This window comes from Amblyomma mixtum, chromosome 1 (genome assembly GCF_055824585.1).
Source record: "Amblyomma mixtum isolate Tamu chromosome 1, ASM5582458v1, whole genome shotgun sequence".
Taxonomy (NCBI): domain Eukaryota; kingdom Metazoa; phylum Arthropoda; class Arachnida; order Ixodida; family Ixodidae; genus Amblyomma; species Amblyomma mixtum.
This window is the reverse complement of record NC_143012.1, coordinates 253,405,011-253,431,654: the sequence shown is the minus strand read 5'-3', so window position 1 is coordinate 253,431,654 and position 26,644 is coordinate 253,405,011. Positions and strand designations below refer to the sequence as shown.

At 46.4% G+C, this 26,644-nt stretch overlaps 1 protein-coding gene across 1 annotated transcript in view; it reads left to right on the top strand.

Moving 5' to 3' along the window:
- The window catches only part of LOC149371485 (uncharacterized), a 56,534-nt gene that overhangs the window by 22,506 nt on the left and 7,384 nt on the right, over positions 1-26,644 (top strand). Inside the window, exons 2-8 of the mRNA XM_089565719.1 lie at positions 669-1,250; positions 11,972-12,172; positions 20,292-20,552; positions 21,309-21,449; positions 22,990-23,179; positions 24,055-24,126; positions 24,993-25,151. Coding sequence (XP_089421845.1) covers positions 771-1,250; positions 11,972-12,172; positions 20,292-20,552; positions 21,309-21,449; positions 22,990-23,179; positions 24,055-24,126; positions 24,993-25,151 — 1,504 coding nt within the window. The 5' untranslated portion in view covers positions 669-770. The remainder of the gene's footprint in view (positions 1-668; positions 1,251-11,971; positions 12,173-20,291; positions 20,553-21,308; positions 21,450-22,989; positions 23,180-24,054; positions 24,127-24,992; positions 25,152-26,644) is intronic.

The window sequence follows — 26,644 nt, the reverse complement described above, 5'->3', positions numbered from 1 at the left end:
CAAATTTACACTTAACTGTTCCAGGAGCTTCTGGAGAAAACGCGAAAGACAGTACCAAAGAGATCGGTTTATGTGGACTTCCGTTATGCGAAGCTACTTCGCTGATCACTTTTTATGTGCGAGATTTTGAGCAGATATAGCAAAGAGTAAGCCAATTGCCTAGATCGTAAGACGGGGTCAGTGGATCACTGGCGGTTTCACTTAGTTGTTATTGCGCTCATATTTTCTTGCGGGAATTCTCAGTGCCTTGGTTTACAGTCTCGTAAATACTTCCCCTCTGTCCCCACATTGATAGCGCATTTTCTGAACAAAGCCGTTTTTTAGAGAATCTTAGGAAAGCATTATTAGTCAAATTTCTCCCATTGCGATTGCTTCGCATGTGCTCAATTGCACAAATGTGAGGATGAGGAATTATGATTCGCAGGTGCTCAATCGTTCGGTCAAAACGCATTATCCTGCTTAAAAACAGCATAAAGTGCATTAACCGAGGAATCTACGTATTCTGTTAAAACTCTAGCTGAATTATTTCATCGAGGCACAGAAGCAGTCACCACTGTCCGTTGTCCCTTTATTCGTTTTCCATGCAGAGAAAACTATGCAGTGTCAAACTGGTGGAGTCAGCTTGCTCTCATCTGTGCTGTCCTCTGCACGCTCTTCTTTTTACACAGAGGGAGCCCGTGATCGACATTCCCTGGGTTCCGGCAGGCATGGCTTGCAGAAACGCCGTGGTAACGGGCGGTTCTTGAGCGGCGGCCGGCCTATGGTGTAGCATGTCCCTACTGCGCGGCGCACACAGACCTTACAGCCACTTGGACGACGAGGACGACCTCGTGAGGTACACAGACACTCAGCAAGACCTCCGCTCTTCCCCTTCTTCGTCGGCCGTTCCCGTCTCTCGCCTCGTTGACCACACGCAGCGCTCGCACCGACACTACTGGTCTACCTCTGGAGCATCGTCGTCGCAAGGGAAGTGCAGTCCCAAGATGTGCGTCCTCGCGGCCGTAACCACGCTTGTCACGCTTACCGTGCTGGTCACCGTGGCAGCAGGAGTGATTGCAACCACAATGAGCACGCCTGCTAGCTCCAGCACGGGAGCATCCACGGCAACAACGGGTGACACCTCTGGGATCACGTCGGCGTTGTCTTCGAATGGAGCTGGCGGGAGGTCACTGGAAGACGTGGTGAGGGCGAGGACACCAAGCTGCGGGGAGGTGGCCGGAGTCGTTGAGGATGGAGCCTTTGTTTTCAAGGTGAGAGAACTGGGGCTACATATGGCTCGTCTGTTTGACGCCGCTGTTTTGGATAAAGGCCAGAGTGAAGGTGGATTCGTCTGTGCTTATTTAATTTTCTCAGACTTCCTATAAAGCAATTGCTTTATAGGAAGTAAAGATATACATATGCCGCTCACGTGTGCATTATTTTGTCACGTGCCTCTAATTATTATAGTGCTGGCACCACCAACCCTTTCATTTGTACAATTCACACCATAATCAGTGCACTTAAACTGTTACAGTTGCCATTTTGAAAAGGATGCATGCAAATGGTAAGTGCCATCTAAAAAAATGTGTTGGGAAGAGCTAACGTTGCTTTAATTTGATGAGATCACAGAACATCATATCTTTATCAAGCCACTTGCGCTCGTAAAATCACAACAGCAAAATGCACCATGAATATTCTGTCATTCAAAAGCACAAGTTCTTAACTTTTCTCAATCAAAATCTAGCATCACAACTGCAGAGCGAACAAAACATCCTGCGCACAACTCATAGTAGGAGCAATTTATAACCGGAACAGACAGCGTATTTTAAAGCACAATTACGATGCTGTTGATTTGTTCCCACTTCCCCACAAAGCTAAAAAATCGACATAAACCTACAGACAACCGTGCTGGAAAAACGAGTAGGGCTAACGCATGGGGCAGCGCAGTGACAGAAGCACGTGACGTAGCAAGCGCCGCGGGAAAAAGCAAGAACGACAGCCGGGAGACCAGTAGTGAATCTCTGCGGCTAAAGCAAACATCGCGGGAAGCGGCCCGGGGGAATCCAACCCTCCCTTCCACCTATTCCCCCTTCGGTGGGTGATGGGGAATGACTTCGTCGTCTCCCTTCCTCCTTCCAGTGCGTATGGGGCACTATCCCTACATCCCCTTCGCATCCCTTTGAAAAGAGCGGCGGCGCAACGGTCCCCGCCGCTGCCCTGTCTCCCAATTTGTTCAAGGTCCGCAAGGGACGGGGACTCCAGGAGGGGAAGGCGCTCTCCAAATTGCGTAGCGCGTGGACTATCGATTCCTACTAGGGGAAAAAAGGGGGATATAGTTCTCGCCAGGGTACGCGCCTGCAGCGACAGGGAAAAGTTGTCTTCGCCAGGGATGGCAGAGGAAAAGCAGACAGGCAAAAGAAAAATAGGGAGGACAAATCTTGCCGTCCGTGTCCCTTGCGCTTTCGTCCCTACAGAAGCGGACGGCAAAAACAAGAGAGCTCTCCTTATTTCCGCACTGTTTGCTCAGCGGATGAGAGAGTGGCCGGAGCGTGTCTTCTCAAGTTCCGCGTCAGGAACGGGCACCGCGGGAAAGAAAGACACAAGAAGTAGACCCGATATTTGTCTCCAGAAGCTCTGTGGACATATATGTGTGCGCGATAAGGAGGCCCCTCGGAGGAAAGGATGTTCGAGTAAGCTTTGTGTTAGCTTGCGTGTATGAATTTTGTATGTCGGGTACGTTTCGACCGTTTTGTCATCAGTAACAAAGACGTCTCCTCGTTAGGGGGGGGGGGGGGAGAAAAGAAAGAAGCGTGGGTAAAATCTGTAAGAGCAAAAAAACTAAGAAGAAGTGCTTCGCGCTGCCTGGAGTCCGCGAATGGAGCGCCGAGAATAGCTTAAAGATAAAGGTTGCGTCCTGAAAACATGTAATTAATATTTTTTGGTCTTTGTAGATGAATTTCTGTGGACTTCATAACTTGGGGCATGGAAATTATTTCCTTTTTGCAGAAACTTTAACTCACAAACATTTCTTGATTCGACCCGAAATGTCCCAGAGAAACGACTTTGATAACTTTAAGGTACCCTACACGGTTGCCAGGAGTAAGCTATTTTGCAAAAAGCACTGGCACTACTAAGAGCACATATAGGCATGTTAAATGCACTAGGAACACAACTGAGAGTCAAGCACAATAAAATCTGTATAGTTAGGCTTATCACCAACATTGTGACCGCAATCGGTACCAGAGTGATGGAGAGGCAAGTTTCAGGTGTCTGGCAGCGCTTCTGGCGACTGCTAGAAATCCGCTTTTTTTTTTCCTAAAAAAACCCCTTATCGTCCAACGCATAGAGAAAGCAGTAATAGGATCGCAGTCTTCCCTTTCCAAGGACTGCACTAAAAGGTTGTGCATGCACCATATTCTGCAAGACGTAGCTCATAAGGACCTACAGTGAGTGCAAGATTGTCGGAGACGCAGTCTGCGGCATGAAGTCTTTTTGCCCAGCCATCCGTCCGTGACATGCCGGCCGAAACTGACGAAATTTTTAGTCTGTTGTTTAGAAAATAACATCCCTGTCAGCTGTGAGCACATGCTGGTGGTAGAAAATAGAGTGCAGGAGAAAAGAAAAGTCCTGAAGCGAGAATTTGCAGAAGCATAAATCCAATAAGGACGATCTGAATCAGGTGCTAACTTCATACTCTATGTTAATGGCGAGTAGAAACAAATAATTGCTGTTCAAACCTCCACTCCGTGTCGTCGAAAACACCACTAACCTTTTGTTTTATCTCAAAATGACCGGTGCAATCGCATAATGGTGAAGGCGAATATTAATCAAAGAAATTTATTCCCCCAGCTAGCGCTCAACTCAAAACTAATTCCTTTTTTCGAGAGGAGGATATTACTGAGTGGCAACGTAGGCTAGCTTTGTTTTGCTAGCATTATCTGCGCACTCACAATACACACTACACCAAACTACCATCACTTAAGCTTATTAAAGATAAAATCCGCAGGCTCTCGCATTTCAGCAAGCGCTACACAGGCGGAAGGATCAGCTCAAAGCGCGGCTCACGGACCATTAGTCCTCGCTTTTTTATTTTTGTTCGCCTGCCTTCCCTTTCTTTCGGACCTTCTCTCGCTCGGCGCGTAATTCGCAAATGCATGCCTCGTAAGCCGGAAATTGCTGAGACGCCGGCGGCAGCGCGGGGATTAGGGCCAAGCGGATATTGTCGCCGCGCGAAAGGAAGCTCGGCGGGGCCCGGACACACGGATCGAGCTCGAATGCGCGCGCATCTCCGCCCGTCTTCGATGCCCTCTTTACCGAAGGAAGAGGCACCGCGAATGCTCGCTGTCGGCGTGAAAAATGAGCTCAGATATCTGGTTGGAAGCCCGCTGAGCCTACGAGGTCTTCGAAGGGAGATTTAAGCACGAAGTAAGGGAAAGTTGGGGGAAACCTATTGCGAAAAAAAGAAAATAAAAACCATCCGTATTCATCTTATGAGATCCGCGCCGTAGACAGGCCAAGAAGAGCACTGCTGCTTGCTTCTCTATATATGTCAACGTACCGTTCCTTTCACTTTACCAAGCTTACAGATCGATTTATTACTTTAATTTTATTTTTTCCCCGCTTGCTGCCAGACAAGCTCCTTCTGCTCAAGGCAACAAAATATTTCTTTGAATAACCTTACTTTTCACTCGCTTTACCAAAAAAAAAAATATTTATCAGCCTGGGCATTAGACCCGATCGAATCCAATTCGGGCGCATTGGAGCAGCCATTTCGTGTTGGAGTTCATGCTGACGTTAGTACAGGCGCTGAGGAAAGTGACCGGAGCTCACTGCAGCCATCATGTCTTTCTTATCATTAAAATATTCATCTTAACTACTCCCACAGCAGGACAAGGGTTTCTCGCATATGTTTCCAATTAACCCGGTGCTCTCCTAGCTGCGGTAGCCTGCCTTATATTCACACACTTCCTATACATATGCGTAAGAAGTACGCGAAGGAAAGAATGTGGGAAGGAAAGAAGAAAAGCGAAGCGGTGGTCCCAGGTTCGAATACCAGACCAGAATTTTGAAGAGAAAAGCTTCACTAGGCTTCACTAGGCTAGTCAACACGAGAGGCTAGCGTGGGCCCCGTCGTCAGAAAAAGCCACAGGTGCGCATGCGCGAACTGTGTGACGTCACAGGAGAGGCGCAGGTGGTAAGAGCCACCGCTGCCGCTGCCGCGACTCTGCGACAACCGTGACGTCACAGTAGAGGCACAGGTGGTCGGAGCCGCCGCTGCCGCGACTCTGCAACAACCGCGTGACGTCACAGGAGAAGCGCATGACGCCGTGGCTCTGCTGTTTGTCGCGGCGGAGAGCTGGGCATTCCTACCGTTTGGGTGAGCGTTGCCGGCGGTGCCAGGCATTTGAAGCGGTTTATGGGTGACTGCTGCAATCGATTGCCTTTCTGCTCGAGTCTTTTAAGAACGGCCTAACGCGGCGATCCAGTCGCCGGACTAAGTTCGTGTTCTGGGACGGTGCGTCCCTCCACCTGGTTCTCCATGGGGGGGCCGGGCTCGCCGGCTTGGCGCGTTGGTGTGGCTGCCGTCGGGCTTATCGAGGTGGCGTTCCGCAGCTGCACAGAACCGGGCCGAAATCCAGGAAAGGATGAGTTCAGGCTCTCACACCTGGACTTGCGTAGATCCCTTGAGATGTTTGGCACTTACTTAAACAGTTGGTTGGCCACTGTGATGAAAATTTCGGGGAAACACACACATTTAGCCGGAGCCAATGTGTAGAGCGTCCGACCCGCGTGGCCCCCTGGCGGCGAATCCGCGCCAGCGCAGCCTTTCGCTTCGAGATATCCAGGCTTAACCTTATCTAAGCCCCAGCGAATTTTTTTCTTTAAGTGCGAAGTTTCCTAGAAGGCTGTATAGCTTTCCATTGTAGCCGTAATGCTGCGCTTGGGTGGATGTCAATGAGTAATTACTCCCTTATTACATATGTACAGGAACATCTTATAAGGATGTATGTGTTTCTTATATTCGTGGCCTAATGCAAATTAGAAAGTACTGTATGTGCATGCCGGTAAATATTGTTGTGGGTTCTGTCATCAGCGCCGAATGCTCCATTTACTTCTGCTAGGGCAGATGTGCTTGAATTTAGAACTAGAGAACATGGTCTGTTTATTTGTCTTTTATTCTGGAACGATCTATTTTTTTATTTTTTTTCGACAAGTCACTCATGATCTCCCTCACCGAATCAACACTCATGAGCGAAAAAAATGGACGTTCCAGTTTTTGTGTGCCACATAGCTGTTTTCCTGACCAAACAACACAAACAAAATCGACTCCTTTCTGAAGAAAACGTATGCTATTATTTCTTATGCAGCCGGAGCAGTCTGCGATTTGCGGAGAATGTCGACGAGCGATAAACGTGTACGAATGCGCACAGCCTTTCGTACCAACAGTCGGTAGAATCGAGCGCCTAAAAGTTCAAATTTTCCTTCTATCTCGCGGTCGAAAAAGACAAAACATTTTCCACAAATCAAGAAGCACTAACACCAGCATTTCTAAAGTGAAACAGAATCGATAAGAAAAAAAAAAGAGAAAAGTTGCTGAACAACGCCAACTAAACAATGCCACAGCCAGCCCTGTGGCCAAACAAAAGCAGCGCCTCCGTGATTCAGGGCAGGAGGCAATTTCCAATCGCATTGTGCTGCCGTCGACTTCGCTTATGCTATTTCGTCGCGTTTCGATAGGGAACAGCGGTGCTCTGCGCGCCATTTTCAAACCCCTTACTGTCTGTTCTTATTTGTGTGGAGTTGTTTACGCCGCCCTACCGGCGGCGCAGGATCGTGTCGGAATGTTTTCTCTGCGATGCTCGAAGAGATTGCGGCCGTGCGCAATCGGTGCAGACGTTTCTTTTTGTGCCTATTCTTGAGCAAATTTAGGCAATATTCAAACTTCGAAGCAACAGAAAAAACGTCGCAGGAATGCGCTCTCTTAAATGTTTCGAGTAAAGCGAAAGCGGGGAGATACGCCAGCAATAGCCGAAAGGTGGGACACAACGAAATAGAAGAGCAATTTTCTGGCTGCTCTCACGGCAGGCAGAAATGCAGCCGCAAATGCAGAGCATGGTTCGCGAAATTCCCAATATTCCGATGCCAGAATATTTGATTAGCGGAGGCGCCCCCCTCCTCTTCGGCCGAAAAATTGCAGTGTGTAAGGGTCTCGTGATTTATAGTGTCTCGGCTCCGGCGATTGTGAAATACGCAATTTCCTAAATCGACGAGAGCCCTCCGGGCTCGTACGTATCACGGTTGTTTCAGGACTGCGCGGTTAGGTCGTCGCTTTCTTTCTATTGTGGGCTATGCAAGGACTGTCCGTTGCTACACAACGATTGAACAAAAATGTTTCTGTTTTTTTTTTATCCCCCGAGTGGTTATCAGCTGTGGAGGTTGCATTGTAATGATAGAGCAGGTTGCACACTCTTATTTGCCTAGCGGTTTCACCATGAGATATAAGCCAATGTATTGTTATTGAAACAAACATAACAAACACAAAATTTCCACAAAACGCGTTTTTGTTCTTCAAAAGCTCTATTCGGTCAAAATACTGTTTTACTTCAATTAAGTTTCTGTATGGGCTCTTACTTACGCATAACGCTACACTAAAATGCTCATCCGCTGATATGTGCCAAGTTTTTGTAGGAAACATTGACAAAAACCAGAGAACACCGGCATAACCAATGAAAATAACCACCCTGTTGGCACTGGAAAACACTTTCGATGCAAGCCGCCGTGGTGGCTCAGTGATTACCGCCCTCGGCTGCTGGTCCGAATGGCGCGGGTTCGATACCGGCCGTTGCGATGGAGGCGAAATTTGATAGAAGCGAAATTCTATGGTCCGTGTATTGTGCGATGTCAGTGCACGTTCAAGAACCCCAGGTGGTTGGAATTTCCGGAGCTCTTAAGTACGGCATCCCTCATAACCTGAGTCGTTTTGGGACGTTAAACCCTCATAAACCAAGAACTATAAACAATTTTAGATACTGGGATTTATGATGATTGCGATTAGGCTTTTTCTACGAGTGCGTGGCTGGGCATACATTTCCGCCGGAAAGAATGCATGCCATATCAGATGCTTCCGAACACCGGTGACTCACCAAAAATTACGAGGAACTTTAGCGGCTAAAGGGGTGAAAGGCGAAAGCCTGAGTGCTGCATTCTGCTACGCGATTGTTCACTGCACATTTTGTTTGTGTATTAATTAACTGCCATTTAATGACGCTCAAGCTTCGCCTTTAGGAGTGGAACGCGACAGCGTGTTGTAGCGCTGCCACGGAGTTCAAGGAACGCCATCACCCGTTCGGCGCGATGCGTTGCCCTTTGAACGCAATGCTTTTTGCAGAAAGGAAGTTGGGCTGTAATTCTCGGTGGACACCTGAGCCGCACCGTACAGGAAGGGAGGAAGTTTGAGTGAAAGAAGAAAGAGGGGCCGTAATGAAGAAAATGAAAATTGTATTTGAGGAAAGGAAATTACGCATTAACTGTCTCACATATTTCCGTAGACACCCGTCAAAATTCGCGCGTGGTGATGTCACGACAATTTGGACCAATCTGAAACGCAGACAAATACGCCTTGCTCGTCGGTAAATTGGTTTTTGAGGAAAGGAAATGTATGTCTCTTATATCTCGGTGGACACCTAAACCTCGCCGTAACGGGAAGAGAGGAAGATGGGAGTGAACGAAGACACCGTATTCACTAGACGCACCTTTGTACATTCCAAACCATCGAGCTGGCATGGCGGAGTGGTAGTGTGCTTGACTCGCATTCCGGAAACCGGGGTTCGATTCCCAACCTCGGCCGATTTCTTACTCGGTTTTATTTATTTATCTGGTCTGACTAGAAAGGTTAATTAGACTGATTGGTTAAGTAAGCAATTAATTAGACTCAGTCAAACTTACTTGGAGCATCACTATACGATCCCTTTAATTGGTTGCATGGTTAGTAGCCAAAGTACAATTGGCCCCGTTTGAAATTCGCGCACTGTGACGTCATGACCGTTTCGACCAATTGAAAAGCGTGACATTTCTGTCGACAGCTCCTGCTTACAACGATGAGGCATTAAAGGCTTCCGCCTTAATAATGTGGCTCTTCCTCCTCTCCCTCATTTTTCCACGAGTGAAGTGACAATGGTATCTTTTCCGGCATAAATAGGGAAGCAGCTTCTGAATGGAGGTATAGGAGTATTTGCTGCCATAACCTGCAACTAACTCTAATGTTGCACAAAGGGTGCACCTAATGCTTCTTCAGAAGCTTAAGTTGTGGACGCGCTGGTTACTTCCTGGAAAATAACTGCTCTTACGATGCCCCCAGAATGCAGCCGATCACATACGGGAGCAGTATTAACGCGACAGTGTTAAGGCTCCGGCTCTGCAGAAAATCCAGCATCGTCGACTTCGACGGTGTGAGCGAAAAATCCCCGTAGAAGACCTAGGTGGGTAAACTTGGTCACGTGACCTAGTGGCGTCATCACAACCTGCCTACCATAGAGTGAGCAAATTGACCATCATGAAGGGTGGCGGTTAAGCTATTAGCTGGTCACGAGAGGTAGCTCGGAAAAAGTAAGCTGGATTGCACAAGCCTCACCGGTGGCAGCACCTGCCATCGTAGGGCAGCGGCGCATCACTTAACCATTGCACCATTGGGCCAGGAGTGCTATGAGGACTCCGAGGGTTCTATGAATGTGAAGTCGAGAATGAATAATTCCGCATGTATGATCATTAACAAATGTATGCTGTCGCGTCGCACCATTAAGGCGGAGCTAAATTGTTCTCTATAATTTTGCGCGCGTCTCCGAAAAATTTTTACGCCAAACAAAAATATCGATTACGCTTACGCTCTACGCTGCGCTAGTGGCGAAACACAGCTGAACCAACCCTAGGCATTGTCAGCATTTTCAAATGTCCGCCACTTTCACTCAATATCTAATTTCTGATTCACTGTACGGTCCTGGAGTCCAGACAACGTACGCCTGATACCACGCTTTTCCTAGTAACTCCTACACAGACATGCAAAAAGCATCTGAAAAGATGTTGCAAGTATTCTGTGTCGTCAAGATCTTGCGCACCATCTGATAATAACAAAGGCTGCACGATACGCGAGGCACAGTCCGCATTTATGGGGTAGTCACCTGACCACGGGGAAGTGCTACCCTCGATCAGGGGATTGCGGGCGCCGCACGTGAAGACGACACAGCTCGTGAATGTGTGTCAAGGTAACGGTCAGGTGAGCGCGGATGGATTTCGCCTCCTGCTGCGGCTGTAACAGTCGTTTTTTTCCATTCTGGGAGAGGAGGTTAACGCTTAATTTGATAAGATGAACAAACTAATATTCTGTTAGTAACCATCTATGTCATTGGCTCGCTATCGTTTACGTTTATTTCTTCTGCAAGTAAAAATGAGTTTTAACAGGATTAAACCGAGTATGACGTGCGAAAGCGCTTGGTTTCCAGTTAACGTGGCTATTGCCTAAACGTTGCCTGAATATGTCCTTCAAATGCGCTTGACTCTTGCCTATACATTGCCTTACATTGTCCTTCAAGACAATTTCTGTAAAATTTCATGCCAAGTGACCTTCCCTTAACCACACCGTATCCAGGTTACATTTAGAAGAACGGAAAGCAGGGCAGAATATAACCAACCCCTATATATAGCCTTCATTGATTACGAGAAAGCGTTCGACTCAGTGGAAACCTGAGCTGTCATGCAGGCATTGCGGAATCAGGGTGTGGAAGAGTGCTATGTGAAAATATTGGAAGATATTTATAACGATTGCACAGCTACTATAGTTCTCCATAAAGTCAGCAATAAAATTCCAATAAGGAAAGGTGTCAGGCAGGGAGACATGATCTCGCCAATGCTCTTCACTGCCTGCTTACAGGAGGTATTCCGGGGACTGGAATGGGAAGAGTTGGGGATAAGAGTTAATGGAGAATACCTGAGTAATTTGCGATTCGCTGATGACATTACCTTGCTAAGCCACTCAGGACAAGAACTGCAAAGCATGATCAATCAGCTAGACAGGCAGAGTAGAACGGTGGGGCTAAGAATTAACATGCAGAAAACCAAAGTAATGTTCAATAGCCTTGCAAGGGAACAGCAGTTCGCAATTGGTAGCGAGGTGCTGGAAGTAGTAAGAGAATATGTCTACTTAGGGCAGGTAGTGACCGCAGATCCAGATCATGAGAGGGAAATAACTAGAAGAATAAGAATGGGGTGGAGCGCGTATGGCAGGTTCTCTCAGATCATGAATGGTAGCTTACCAATATCCCTGAAGAGAAAAGTATATAACAGCTGTATCATACTGGTACTCACCTATGGGGCAGAAACGTGGAGGCTAACAAAGAGGGTTCAGCTTAAGTTAAGAACAACGCAGCGAGCTATGGAAAGGAAATTGATAGGTGTAACGTTAAGAGATCGGAAGAGGGCAGAGTGGGTGAGGGAACAAACGCGGGTTAATGACATCCTAGTTGAAATCAAGAGGAAGAAGTGGGCTTGGGCAGGGCATGTAATGCGAAGGCAAGATAACCGCTGGTCCTTACGGGTAACGGAGTGGATTCCAAGAGAAAGCAAATGTAGCAGGGGACGGCAGAAAGTTAGGTGGGCGGATGAGATTAAGAAGTTTGCGGGGATACAGTGGCGGCAACTAGCAAAGGACAGGGTTAATTGGAGAGACATGGGAGAGGCCTTTGCCCTGCAGTGGGTGTAGTCAGGCTGATGATGATGATGATGATGATGAATGTTGAATATGGATCCATGTCATTTCGGTTTACACGGGAAAATTCATAGGTCAAGGGTAAAAGGTCAAAGAGACCCATCGGCTTTTTGAGGATAGCTACTGAAGTATTGCTTTTGCACGAAAAGGAACAATACGGCGGACACCCAAAGCCGCCCAAGGTGTCTACAGGTGACAGACCCATTTGTGGCGTCTCCCTGTGATTGGCTGCAGGCACTGCGCTACGCTGAGGCCCCAGTAGGCGAGCGGCGGTGGAGAAAGCCGCAGCCCAGCAGTGCGCAATCGTGCGTAGAGGGCCGCCACGCCGAGCACTTCGGTTCGCCCTGCCTGCAGGCTAACCCGGTGACCAAGAAGTTCGAGGGATCCGAGGACTGCCTCTTCCTCAACGTGTGGACGCCGCGCATCGATGCCACGGTGAGTCTGGAGCCTCAGTAAAAGCGGAATAACCGCTAAACGGTATAGTTCATGACGATAGAGAGAAAACCACGAGATACGTACAACACTGACGCAACAGAACGAAAATCAGTTTTTTTACACTTGCTGGATAAGTCGCAGACCTTGCACAGGTGCTTGTCGCTGTAGGTGCTGCTAGTTGTTTTCTTTGGGCTATACGACAAGCAACAGTGAGGGCATCATTGCTATTAAAGCAGCGTTCTCAACAGTTCTAATTGGTAAGTCTTATTAATTTAGTGGTTGCGGATGTTTACAGACCCGTTAGAGAGGTGATGTGCCCCGAAGACAAGGAAAATACCGACGCCGCCTTAAGTAGTTGGCGCGCCCTTGTAGATCACGAGACGCGATCTCAGCCGCCATCCCTACCAGCAGCGAGACTACAACGCTGATGCCGACTAAGCTCCCGCTTCAAAGCTCGCTGACCTATAAAAGCATTTTCGGCATCCACTTGTGCAGAGTAGACAGAGCATGAAATGCTGCACGTGTAGCTTAAATCTCCGCACAACTACAGCTAGCAGCGTAATGGTTCTACAGAACCCCTGCGGGGATAAGCATTACCTACAGCGTATTCGTGTGTTAAGTTGAGATGGCACATTCTGATGCTAAGCCGGTTAAACTGGTTTATGCAGTGCCTTCCCGATTCTAAAACATCATAGAAATAGCTCCCGCTGTTAAAGAGTGTAAAAAAAAACATGCGCTCTGAAGAAACACACGGATATTTGCGCAGAAGCGAAAGTAAGAGCAATAAAGGTACAGTAACTAAAGAGGGGTCAGTAACAAGCCACACCAACGAGAAAATCACATCACACATTTGTAAAGCAATTCTTTCCGAGGTTACTCGAATGCGCCGTATTGGCCAGCAAAGCACGCATCACGCACCGTAGTAGTAGTGCAACGCATTTACTCACTAGTATGCAATGAACAAGGGGTCAGTTGTAAATATACTCAGCATGTCGGTGCTATTTTTTCCTCTCAGTAAGTTATTAGCGCACAGTCTGCTGAGCAAAGAAAAAGCCATCGCTTGAGCGGCAAACCAGCTAATTGACGGCACTAATGTTCTTCGACTTTCATTATCTGATGTACTAGTAGTTTATGCTTCACGGGTATGCCATATACGTAACCAAGTCATTACTCCCCACACATATGGTAAAGTACATACCCTTGCAGTCTTCATTACTGCTACACGCTTCGTAGTATTCATTCCGTTTACATGCAAAGCATTAGTTAGTGTGTTGTCGGTCAACGCTAGCAAAAGGCAAAACAAGGGGGCAAATTAGCGTCCTCGCGTGCGAACTTATGAAGAATGATGCTCTCACTCAGTGCGCCGCTGGGAGCTGCAAGGGACGTAAAAAAATTGTTCGCGTTTCGTTCCTGCGTCACGAGGGAGCCATCTGACGCTCTGGTAGCCGGCACACCGTCTCGAATGGCGGGCTTTCGCCGCCCCATGAGCGGCCTGCCTGCGTAATTACGAAGAATGCTACAGCGCCAGACCTACGCGGAATCCCCCGCGGTGCCGCCATTTTCCTAGCAGAGCTGCACTGTTCAATAGCGCTACGGCAGTAATAGTGGCGTGACGCCATTTTTCTTGCTTCGCTGCTGAGCGTTAGGGGGCTCAGGAGGATTTCCGCTGGCGCCTGAAATGAGCCCGCATCTGTCCGGCAGTGAGCTCTGGCTTAATAGTCTAGGTATTTGTGGACCGAGGCTATGCCGCAAGCGTATTTCGGGTACCCTGCTCATTCAAGTGAGCATTCTGAGATATTTTCTATTTCATGTAAACATTGTTTTCTTTTGCAAAGGAATAAAATTTGATTGTATATATGCCAAGCTTCGACCATCATAAGGAACGTTTATATCCACTTTCCCCTTTTCTCGTGAGTGCTGTAAAAACATTCAACTTCTCTTTTTTTGTTCTTCGCTATGTATTCCGAAAATTGCCGCTAAGAACCCGTCTTCTGAGCAGTGCTGTTAATTCAGACTTCTGCGGGTCTTAAGGCTTGTATCATGCTTATGGTTATGGTTATGCTTATGCTTATGACATAGCAGCGTGCACTTGCCCAGGCGAATTTCGCCTTAGTACAAAGTTCGTGCAACACTTTGTGTAAGCTTGCGCCCCCGTTCATCGTATAATTGATATCCGCCTCGGCTTCTGATTGGCTTCAGCGTTGGGATGCTAATCTCAAGGGGGCAGAAATCGAGTCCTAGTCGTGAGAAGCGCATTTCTATTGAGACAAAATGCAAAAATGTGTGTTCTTCTCCTCTTTCAAAAGGACTAAATTAATCCAGAGCGGACCTTTATACTCTAATATCACAGGCTTTTAAAACCTCACCACTGAACAAAAATCTTGGAGAAGACGAGTCGCTTTTACCATAGTTGAGAATTATATGACGCAGTTTTATGGTTTTTTATAGGTTTTATGATTATTGAGAAAAGCACAGAGTGACTGAATGAAACAGGCGAAATGAAAATGAGAACAAATCATCCAATTTCTTTTAAATTTGTTTTCCTTTCGGAAGGAGTTCTTTTTTTTGAAAACAAAAAAAAACTTTTTTCTATATTGACTTTCTCAGCGAACGACAATAACAAGCTTCGGCGTTTTAAGTGCCTAGTGAATCTGAGCAAACTATGACAAAAAAACAAGCAGCGTAGAGACTGACGAAAAATACAAATTTTATTACAATGTCAAAAACCATCTGTGCGTAACCAAACAAGACACTCGTTTTTCTGAATTCCTAGATACTGAAGGAAGAATGGTGATTGAGTGCGTCCTCATGCGGGTCCGCACCTATCCCATTTTGCAACGCAGTTGAATCGAAAATCGCTTCAAAGACGGAATGAAAAGTTTTGCCCGTTCAGCCGTGACAATACCTTAAAATTAATCTTGGCACGTCTCTCTCCTCCAGACTCGCAGAACTCTAGTCAGCGTCTGAGGAAAGAAATAACGGCTGGTACGGTTCACCAAATTCAGAATCGTCATTGCTTCCAGCTTCGGGGAGTAACGACAATTTCCTCAGACGGCTGCGCTTGAAACCAGACATCGCGACTATTCCTCGATTTTTTTTTTTTTTTCATATAGAGTTGCTTCTTTTATATATGCGTACAGCGCAAGGTCGTCACGCCCGGACAAGCGTGCATTACAAGTATCGATCTTCAGAATGGCCTCGCGACACGGATGCCTTGCGCAACCCCGGGGCAGATATCCACCGAGCGCTGGGTTTCACTGTCCCATTTGTAGGAACCCTCGCGGGAAAGCGGCCTCCTCCGTCGATACAGCGTCCGCCGAGAACTTCTCCACAAAAGCCGGATTTCTCCCCCTCTTCCCCACCATCGCCGTCGCCGACGAGGCATTACGAAATGGCCCTCTTACGAGTCATTTGCAGCGGCTTCGCGGCCGCCTTTATTCTTACTTCGATTGTGCGGCTTCACTGAGACGGCGCAGATTTACGACATTTGGCGAAACGCTTATGTTCGGCAAACGCTGACGATGTCGCCGAAGCCTGAAGATGGAGGACATTCGAAGCAGCTGATGCAAATGCGTTAAAGTGGATTTTCCGCGGTAGCCATTAGGCAAAACATGGGCCGCTTTGTGCGGCTCAATCATCTGTTCCAGTGTTGGTTGGTAAGAAAAATCTCATTGTAGTGTGTCCTTCTTTATACGAAGCCCTTTCCCTAACCCAAGCCACAGTGGTTTAGTGGTCTGCGTAATGGATGGTCTTCCTTCCAGCGTCTCCCGCTTCGTTGCACTTAAACTGCAGGATACTTCGCGTGCACACACTAAATGCATGATTCTGATTTAAAATTTGTGGCCTGGAAAGGAACGGTATACGGCAGGTGGCTAGATTCAGCTTAGTTCACAGCCAGACAGAAGTTAGTGGAAAGGTTGGATATTAAGGATTGGTTTAAATATGGACGCAGGTTTGTTCTGATTCGTGAAGTTTTTCGATAATATAAAGCGAATTAAAGGCGCACAGATGAACAGTCCAGTACAAAGACGAATATACATTCCTTTTATCATTTTCTCACTAAAATAGAATTAATATGAGATAAGAGTTATATCCTAGTGAGAATAAAATGTTGAATATTTCCTTTCACCGCCAGGCACCTACGAAAATACTGATTAGCTCGTGGTACTTCGATGTTGATGAGAAAGGCAAACATTGCGTCAGAGAAATTATCTGCGCTATACTTTAACGGGGATTATATTCATGTGCCGCAACTCCAATTTTGTATATGAAAAAGTATCGGAAAGCCTGGAACCGAAAAACATGTGGCTCTTAAAGAAACACTTTCAGCAGCGTAGTTATTTTTGGTTTAGATTACGCAAAAGCTGACATGGTCATTACCCTTCTCAAGGCCTAGCCGAGCGAACAATGTCAGGGTAAACAATTGCTCGCTTTGTGCATAGGGATAAATTGCATGTCCTGGAAAACAGGAATAATTGGCGTAAAATGAGTAAACGTCCGAACATTTCGCTTAAAAGGAGCGATATGAAAGTAGGTTATGATAAGAAATTGATGGAAGATCGTGGGCAGCTATTGTCGTTACCTTCGTGGAGTTGCGCCCAAGGTGAACAAAGCACGAGTAAGAAGTGTAGGTAGACTTTATCCTGCACTGGACAAAAAACTGCCTAAACCTTTCCCTTCAGGAGGCCCATGGCAGAAAAGCTGCTCAACGAAACAAAATATTGATAAAGTACATTAATTTGCGCGGCAATAGTACCGTTACTCGTACAAGAAAATCTGCCATCAACAGACTGAATTCGTTTACTTTAGTAATAGTTTTGCAAAACCTGAGTAGTGCTGATTTTAACAGTAAGGCCTGTTTATTTTGAGTGCACAAAGGTGAGGCATAAAAGGAAAAATGGATAATCCACAGCTGCACATCGGGGTAGCATTTATAGCGCTATTGAAGAGCATAATTTTCTAGAACCTACACTTTAGCTGTCCACTGATAAGGCACCATATGTTTTGGATTAGTGAGTGTGGTTGATCAGGCTAGTTGCAGATTTCAATAAAACTTGGGTTGGGCCTAGTTGGTGCATGATGTTTAAAACAACATAGTTGCAGATTCCCGGCCGCGAAAAACAAAACACAGCGCAGCGTTTCAGAGAGTGTCCAGCGAAAGGATGAACATAATGAACATAAAGGGTGTCCTTGAGGGCAGGTGTCCTTCGAGGTGTCCTTCCTGACCTCAAGGCCCTGTGCTGAGCTCAAGCATAAAAAAAAAGTAGGGCCGAAATTCTTAGCCGCTCACATAAGAGCCGTTTAGGATTTCCTCACCACCCTCCGTCTTTTTCTCCGTTTACCATGGAGCTGAAGGGACACTAAAGCATTCACGCCTATACATAGACCATTTTCTACTCTAGTGCTGCACTAAAAAAGCGATGAACTCCGCGGTCCCGTTTACTTTCACAGGTCGGCAGCATTAAGCATGCGAACGAATATACGACAAACAGGCCGAAACCACAGCAGCCTTCGTGGAAGAAGAAGCATATAAAAACATAAAGGAAAGACTGCGGGAGGGCTGGCAGCGAAACCACGGCCCAGAAGCGTCGTTAAAGGTTGTGCGGCCCCCGCTAGGAAGATCGATGAGCCCGGGAGTGTGTCGCGAGTGTCCGGCGCGCTCCCTCCGGAGGTCAGCGACTGGAAGAAGGGAGTCTCCATCCGTGCCACGCGGGGAGTGAGAGGAAGCCCATGGTCGATTTAAAGGATGTACTGCCGACCAAAAATGTCCTCCCTGTGTGACGGGCGACTGCTTTCCTCCGCGGCGAGCGGCAATGCTCCGACCCTTCCAGCACTCGGCTGCGTCTGTGCCGATTCCTTTTCCACGCATCTGTATATACAGCTATTTCTGAGTTGCTTCGCATGACCTCGGTTTTTCGCTTGTTTTTATGTCCATCCGTGCTTCTTGGATGCCTTTTGCTCGTCTGAAGGTAGTTGGCTCTATTTGGCACTAACGAACTGGAAATCTCGTATAAAAATGGTCTATAGACAGTCTATAGACTTCTTATTGACTCTGTTGACTTCCCATAGATATTGCTTTTTGTCTATTCATAGTCTATAGACTGTCTATCGGCAAAAGTCTACTAAAAGTGTACGGCCATAAATCTAGAGAATGTCTATAGACTGTCTATGGCATTTATTTCCTATAGACTGTTCTCTAGGATTTGTCTACAGAGAGTCTATAGAGTTTATAGACAGAAAAGAAGTCTATAGACGCTCTATAGACTGTCTAAAACTTCTAAGGGCTAACGTTAATTCGTCGGACCTTGAGCATAATTGGAGCCTAAGAGTTCTCTTCACCCTCATTCCCCTCCACGCACTCTTCCCCTTGTGCTTCATCTTAGGTGTAACCAGTAAGTCGGCTGGCGGGCGTTCAGCCACTCCAAACTCGGACGCAGGTTTCGATCAGCCCACGTTGCGTCCTCTCTGCTTCCCAGCTCGATCGAAGAAGGGCTCCCCCGGGATGCCATTTCAGCGGCTGCTGTGTTGAGATAGCGCAGAAGAAAAGAAAATTTCTCCAAGCTTTAATGTGCAGTTGCGTGGTGTGTGTGGCAACGTAAATTCGCTGTCGCTATTTTACTCTCCAACATTGCTATTATGAACGCGATGTATTGCGTCACAAAGGGTCGCGACTAAATAGTACGGTGCGACGAAGAGTGGCTTCTATTACGAATCCTAAACAACTTATGACAACCTTTTCGCCGCATATTAAAATCACGGGATGCGGGAATGAAAATACTAGAAAATGAGCGCTCTTTGCTCCAGGTATTAGCAGAAAACTGGAAGTGAAAACGATCGCCAGTCTTGTACAATGCCACCATTTTGAAAATGAAGCAACACAAGTGAGTGAACGAAGAAAAAGAGGCAGAAAATTGCATAATTTCGTTGACAGAAAGCTTTGAAAGCTTTGGTTGTAGCTAGTCAAGGAACGGGTTATTTGTTAGGTTTCATTGTGGAGGTTAGAGTGAGCAGAGAACCTGAGGAATATGTTTTGCTTGAAGAAACCTGCTCCAAGCACATTTTGTTCTGTATGATTACCGACTGAAATTTTCAAATTAGTTTTTCCTTAGCATTTTCTTGGTGGTCCTGAGCGCCTCAAAATTGTGTGAAATTAACTCGCAACTCATTTATTGACCCATTCACGCTCTCTGCGTGCTGTCAGTGATATGCGGTGCACTTCAAAGGGACCGCTTATGCACTTAATGTGTTCGAAGCGTTTTTCATGTTTTGTTATACGCTTTTTTGTCCTTTCTCTGTCTCTCTCTCTTTTTGTTGCTGTGTAGCTTAGTTCATGCCTTCGGTGGCAAACAGTGTCTGACTTTATTAAGCGGCCTTGTGCCTTTTTAGTGAAAAAGGACTACTTAACATGGTGCTAGCCAAGAATCTTGTGTGAAGCCTTAGGAGTAACTCGGGAAAGCTCGGGTTAGTTCGCAGGACGTGGCGGAAGCAGCTGCCAATGGTAGGAAGCTCGGGTAAATTTGGAGGAGCGTCGCGCCAACTGAGCCAAAGGCAGGGTGACCTTAAGTGTGACCTCGGCCGCAATAAACTAAATATTTCCGTGTCTCGGTTCTGAACCCAGAGCGGCGCGTACCGAACAGCTTGACTTGTCACTGCACGAGAGCACTATGCTATCGCTGCAGCCAATCATGCCTCGTCTTAAACTGCAACACACTCTCGCGCTGTGCATAGCGCATCGTCATCTTCATCAACTTCCATCTGCGGCGCGAACAGGTAAGATCAGGTTAACCTCAATGAAGCTTAACCTGAGTATAATACCGTCGCCAGACCCGCCGACCGCCTAGCAATAAGCCAACCAGGCTATACACATTCTTTAGCACGTCTCCTCGGTTTCACTACGTTAAATCCCTACCACTTGCTTTGCGTAGGCTTCATATCTTCCGTCGTGATTGACCGTATTTGCGAAAAGTTTTTTTAGTGATCAAGACATACTGAAGACAGTTGGAGAAACCCAAGTTTAAAAGAGCTGCTTTTTCATTACTCATTTAAACTTGTGTCAGATGAAGAAACACGATTGCTAACTAAAGCATATTGAACCCTGTTTTCTACCCCACAATCCCAGGCTGGTCTGGACGTGCTGGTGTGGATCCACGGCGGGTTCCTTCAGCTTGGATCGGGCCACCAGCCTGGTCTGAGCCCCTCAGGGAAGCTGGCACGTGCTGCCAACGCTGTGCTGGTCAGCTTCAACTATCGCCTCGGGCCGCTGGGTTTCCTGGCGCTCTCAGCGCTTGGACCGGATGTCAACCACGGCCTTTGGGACGCCGCACTCGCACTCACGTGGGTGCGCGACAACGTTCGCGCCCTCGGAGGGGACCCGAACAAGGTGCGTGGCGTTTGTGCACCGTTACCGAGAACGCTGCTCTTTCTGCGTAAGCACCAAGGAACATCGTCCTCCGCTTCCGTAGCTGCAGAGTGTTCTTACAGTTCTTCTTAAATGGACTAAGAAAGCGACGCCTCACCCTAGCTGCAGAAACGTGTTTCAATATGTAGCGGTTTTCACGTACGTACTTTAATTATTTTCGTATTTTTTTTTTTTGTGGTATGCCTCCGGCTTGTTGACTCTCTTGGGTATCGCTCCATCTTTAGACAGTACCTCCCTGTTAGCACCAACCAACATGGTTTGATTTGGTTTGCTTTTATAAGGTTTAACGTCCCAAAGCGACTCAGGCTATGAGAGACACCGTAGTGAAGGGCTCCGGAAGTTTCGACCAGCCGGGGTTCTTTAACGTGAACTGACATCGCACAGTACACGGGCCTCTAGATTCCGCCTCCATCGAAATTCGATTCCCGCGGTCGGGATCGAACCCAGGTCTTTCGGGTCAGCAGCCGAGCACCATAACCACTGAGCCACCGCGGCGGCTACAACCAACATAACCCAGCAGTTGGCCAGAGAGACTGTTGTGGCTTTAATGACCCCACTACACTGAGCGGGGTCGTTCACATGCGTATTGCTTACAGTGCTTCAGGTGTGTGGTTCTCAGCAGTCGGAGATACTTTGTAGGCAATAAAAACTGAGGGCACAGGAAATAAAACAGCGCAACCTTTCTCGCTTTTTTCCTCCCCTTTCAAAATTCTTCAGGTTACGGTCGTGGGCACAGATGCTGGGGCTTCCCTCGCACTCGCCGTTCTCGCGGCCTCCCCACGGACGGGATGGGGCCGACTCTTCCAGGCTGCGTGGCTCGACGGGCCATCTTCCGTCCTCAACAAAACTTACGCGCAGGTATTGAACTATAAGTATCGGTCATTTCCCAGAGACCGTTTAGAGAGCAATCGAGAGTTCGCGACTGGTGCCAAATCATCAGCTATTTATAAAGCCTGTTTGTGACATTTTTTTCCGGTACTAAATGAAGACGTAGGAATGCACATGGGCAGTGTCAAATTTTTTATTCAAGATAATCTTGCATTTTCGACGGAACTTTGAGTTGAGCTCTCCACCGCACTATGCGCGTTGTAAGGTCACCTGAACTGCACCGAAAGTTTATCGAGGCCTTGCATATGTTTACAACGGGGGGTAACTAGGATATTTACATGTGCCACCAGAAAGTCGTTGCTCTACGAGGAAATAAAAGAGAATCCACAAAGATTATTGCTCGGATTCATCTGCTCCGAACAAGTCTACCTTCTACAAGGTGAATAAGAATGAAAACAATTCAGATTATGGCCCTTAAAAGTAATAGTATGCCGCTTCTCACATTGCTTTTTTCTTCTGTATAAAATTAACTTCGCATACCAATGAAAGTGAATGGCCTAACTTTAGCTGACTGTCGTCTTCTTTATCCTGTCGTGTATGTCGGATTACTTTATGTAATTGTTTACACTCCATTTTTCCCGTATATGTCTTGTAAGGCATAGTGGCAAGAGAAAACACTGGCGTTTTTTCTGTCTATTATAAGCCTAGACCTCTGAATTTGAAATGCGAATAAATCCTCGCTGTAAGGAAATCAGCAGAGTGCGACCTTTAATAGTTCGGCCATAGTTGACAACCTTGCGATCGCTGTTTCGCCAGAAGACTTATGTCTGTGCGTCCTCCTAGATCGCAAGGATTGACTTCTTAGCCTAGTTACTTTTCCCAATGTTCTGCCTGCTTCTGTCGCTAGCAGAAATAAGGCACACAAGAAATGTTTCCAAATCACATCATCCGTCGAAAATCAGCTCCTGCCAATCAACATAACGGCTTCATTTAGTGCCCCCCCCCCCCCCCCCTCTTTCCAGTTTTGCAGCCAGAACTGCTTATGGAACACCATGCAGAACTGTCGATACGTGTCCTTGCTTTGCGCTGGTGAAGAAATGCGGATGAGGGCTTAAGAAAGGGTGGGGGCTAGAGGCGTACGCGTCTTGGACTCTATCGGGAAGCAGCGGGTGAGGAAAAGCACAATGAAAGCCTGGCGGGGAAAGCGAGTCTGGATAGACTGAATTGTAGCAAAGATAGAGTTCACAAATGTCAAGCGAAACCAGAAAGAACCGTACAGCGTGCACATGTAACCCAGCTCTCTCACACCTTAGCACACTATGTAACATAGCCTAAATGTTGCCGCTTTTTTTTTTTTTTACTTCAGAGGCAGACCTTTTTTTACGTAAAACGCTATGACCTTAGTGCTAGTAGATGTATTGCAAGGTGTGTTTTAGTGTCATAAGAGAAAATATTTTTACAGAAACCGACTGGAACTCAATCGTGGCAATTGCGATCCTCCAATCCAAGGATTTGTTGCTAGCTCCCCTCCTTGATATTGCCTTCGTTTACCCGCGTTTTGCTGTTACAGGTGGCGAAGCACAACAAGGCCTTTTTCCAGCAGCGCTCGGGCTGTTCAAATGCAACCTGCCTGCGTGCCCTCAGTGGCCATGACGTCATCAAGGCACACTTGGGCAAAGACGACCCATCGTTCAGGATCAGAGACCAGAACGACTTGCCCATTCAGGGGATCTTTCCGGAGCAGTTCCTGGTCGTGGATGGTGAGCAAGATCATAAAGGCCCCAAGCTTGTATTGCGGTGCCGTTTGGCCTGGTGTGCCAGCACTCTCGAACTCCACTCGAGGAAGACATTTGAGATGACCGTTATTTCTTTTTCGTGCGCAAAGTGTCGTAGACTGAACGCCTTTCCCTTGCAGCAAACCGGCGCAGATGTCCGTTATTTGAGCATGGCGGAAGACTGCTTGTAATGAGCCGGGAGTAGCATTTGTCACTCTTTGTGCGCAGAAAAAAAATCTTGCGGGAAAATAGGCGCAGGTCTTTAAGGCTTGAAGAATCAGTCCTTTCGGATAACATCTAGCAATGACTCAGTGTGTTGGCTTTCTCTTTTCGCTTAGGCGCCTATTTAGCAGTTGCGAGCCTTACCATGATCATAAAATGAAATGACTCGTTTTTGTTTGGGATGATATTTATTCAGCATGGAATTCTCCTTCAATAAAGCGAATCATATCTTGAGCGCTATAACTATCATTAACATATCATTATATATATCGCTCGCATATCACTATCAATCGGATACCAAATGTTTTTACGAGAAAATGTAGAAAACATTTATTTGTAAAGCCGTTTGGCACACGAGGCGGATATAAGTTGATAAATAAGATATGAGTTAAAGTATGATAGACGAAAGGAATGGGGCGAAATATATTCATTCTAGACGGTGAAGCCATTGAAGCAGCGTGAAGAGTTGAAGATAGTGGATAGGAGGATTGCTACTAACCAAATAATTTTACGTACAGAAGATACATAAAATATATCTTCACCTCTAAGTTGATCCCAAATTGCTCATCCGAACCCAAGCACTTAAGGCTTGATTGACGTGAAGTGTGTTTTTTTAACGTGTGTGTTTTTTTGTGCAGGGACGGTGCTCACGAAACCTCCATTGGAAATGATTGAAGGCGAATCCAAATGCGACATACCTATCCTGATCGGTAAGGCAGTAATCTGTTTTGCAAGACTTATAGCCTGACCGACGCAGTTGGCTGCTAGGTTGGCAGCCGGTGGACACAGATGGGAAAACCAAATCGCACATGAATATTTTAAATGGGTAAATCAGCGTTGGCAATGCTCCATCGTAAGTACCAGGCTACTAGTACCGTGTTTCCAAGGTAGTCGTCCAATTCTCTTCTAGAATCAGGTGTGATTCATTTTTTGAGAGCCAATTAAATTTCGTCCATTTGTGGTGGCTTCTTACTAGTAACGGTGCTTGTTTATATTTATGATTTAGCGAGCAGACTAAGCTACAAGCAATATTCTTAGCTTCCCAACGCCACCTTTATAATGAAAATGTTGCATGATTGTGAACTGTATATTCGCGTGCGTATAGTGTCAAATATATTTTTGCTTCTTGAAGGCAATTTTCATCACTCAAAAAGACACAGGATGTTTTTTTTCTGCATCTGTGACCTTTCCACTCGGTACTCTGGCCTTGCAAGAAGCTGTAAGGTTGAAACAGGCAGGAGGTGAACTACGTTCGCGATCCTTTGCTAGTCATGTGCAAAAGCCCTGCTCAATACATATTCTAAGTTTGTTTATCAATTATAGACTCCAGAATGTAGTATCACCTTTTCTGAAAAGAAAACAAACAAACGTAATAATTTTGCCCTCTCTAACGCAGAAGAATTTGCCTGATGCTTGTGAGCTCCTTAGGAACAGGGAATAATTTACTGAAGGTCTACAGGCCGTAATAAGTAGTAGTATTTAACGGCCCTTTAGGATTTATAAGTCAAACTCGTTTAAGTTGTAACCTGCACTTTGAAGAGCCTTAGGAAAAATTCTTTTCGTTGACACACTGCAGGCTCTTCGTCACAAGCGGTGGACATATGGCCGGGTCCGGACGATTTGAGTCACTGGTCGTGGAGCCAGTACAAAAAATACGTCACCACGAGTTTGGACAGCTTCGGTTCTGGCATCACGCAGATGGCATTGCAGCTGTACAACGTCACAAATGCTACAGGTAACATCAGCTATTACCTCGTTACTCACGGTGATAAGTAAGAAGGTTTAGAATTCCCGTTCACCAAGCTTCGCTAGTATAACTCTCGGAGTTGCCCATTTTTGAAAACGAAGAAAAAAACATTTGACATTTGTAAACATGCGAAAATCTTGCAGTGTGCTTTTTGTCCAATAGTTTTATTCTTCATTTAACTGAAGAGTATGATTTGCATATTTCATTCAATAAAAGTGTAACCTACAGTTGTCGCTTGGGTCAGCCAACGCAGGTCTGAATGCAAGTTTGTCGAAACATTTGCCCCTTATGCCCCCTTTTTTTAAACAATTACTTAGGCTGACTGCTTTCGTAGATATGAATTAGCTCCAAGTACCTCCAGTGTTGTTTATATTTACATAAGTACATCACAAGTTCAAAGACAAACTGTTCGAAAGCGCCTGTTTAGATTTTGATGTAGTGTCAAGCTATTTCCGTTTTCCGAAGTTCTCCAGTTCCAACGAATGGAGTTATTATAACTCCCTCTCTCCATGAGCAGGTATACCTACGACACATCCCAATTACCCTGGGCCCAGCAATTATCTGAGATAATCGCATCGCAAGCCTTCCTCGTAAGCTCATTCTGTTTCCAGGGCTTTACGAGGAGTTCATATCAACATGACGGAACGTCATGCGCACTTCGGGAATGGACGTAACTGGCAGCGTATTGACGCGAGAGCATTAAGGCTAATGATTCAGTGAAGAATCCGACGGTTCCGGCGTCGGCCCCGTCTGTGCAAGGGAATGTGGATTGGTCGAAAAGGTAGTGACGTCACACACAGAGCGGCGAATCTCAAAGTTACTAAAAAATCCCATAATTCTTGAATATGTCGCAACTTAAATCAAACCTTACAAAATAAAAGCGTTCAAATCATTCGCACTGAAAATAAAATAGCGGTGAGACGGTAATCGAACCCGTGACGTTTGTACCTCTAGTCAGACCCGCTGCTCCTAGGCCAACAAAGCATGTTAAAGGGATGCCTTGTTTGTCGTGTCCGACAGTGTCCATACCAGTTATGCGCACAGAGGACGCCAGGTGACTGAAGGGAGCCACTGACGCTCTCGCGTCGTAAGCTTAAGGCGAAACAGAAACGTCGCAGCGATTATTTTCTTTTTCGTTTAGGTTGTGTTTACTTAAAACAGAAACAGCACTTGAGAAGATGCTTCCTCTATTTTGAACGTGGTTAAAAAAGAAAGAGCGTTTTAGAAGATACGCAGAAGCAGTGTTTTTAATTGCAGTTTATGGCAACATGCAGAAAATATGACTGCTGGAAAACTACAAGGTAGAGCGATCGGTCTTGTGCTCACTACTTTGCTGTAACACAAAGTTTTTATTCATATTACGGTGTATAACGTTAAGTGGAAAGTGCAATGACGGAACACTTCACCTGAAATAAAAAAATTATATAGTATCGCTAAGAATCCGAACGGATGCTTTTCAGCGCAGGTATTCTCCAGGAAAA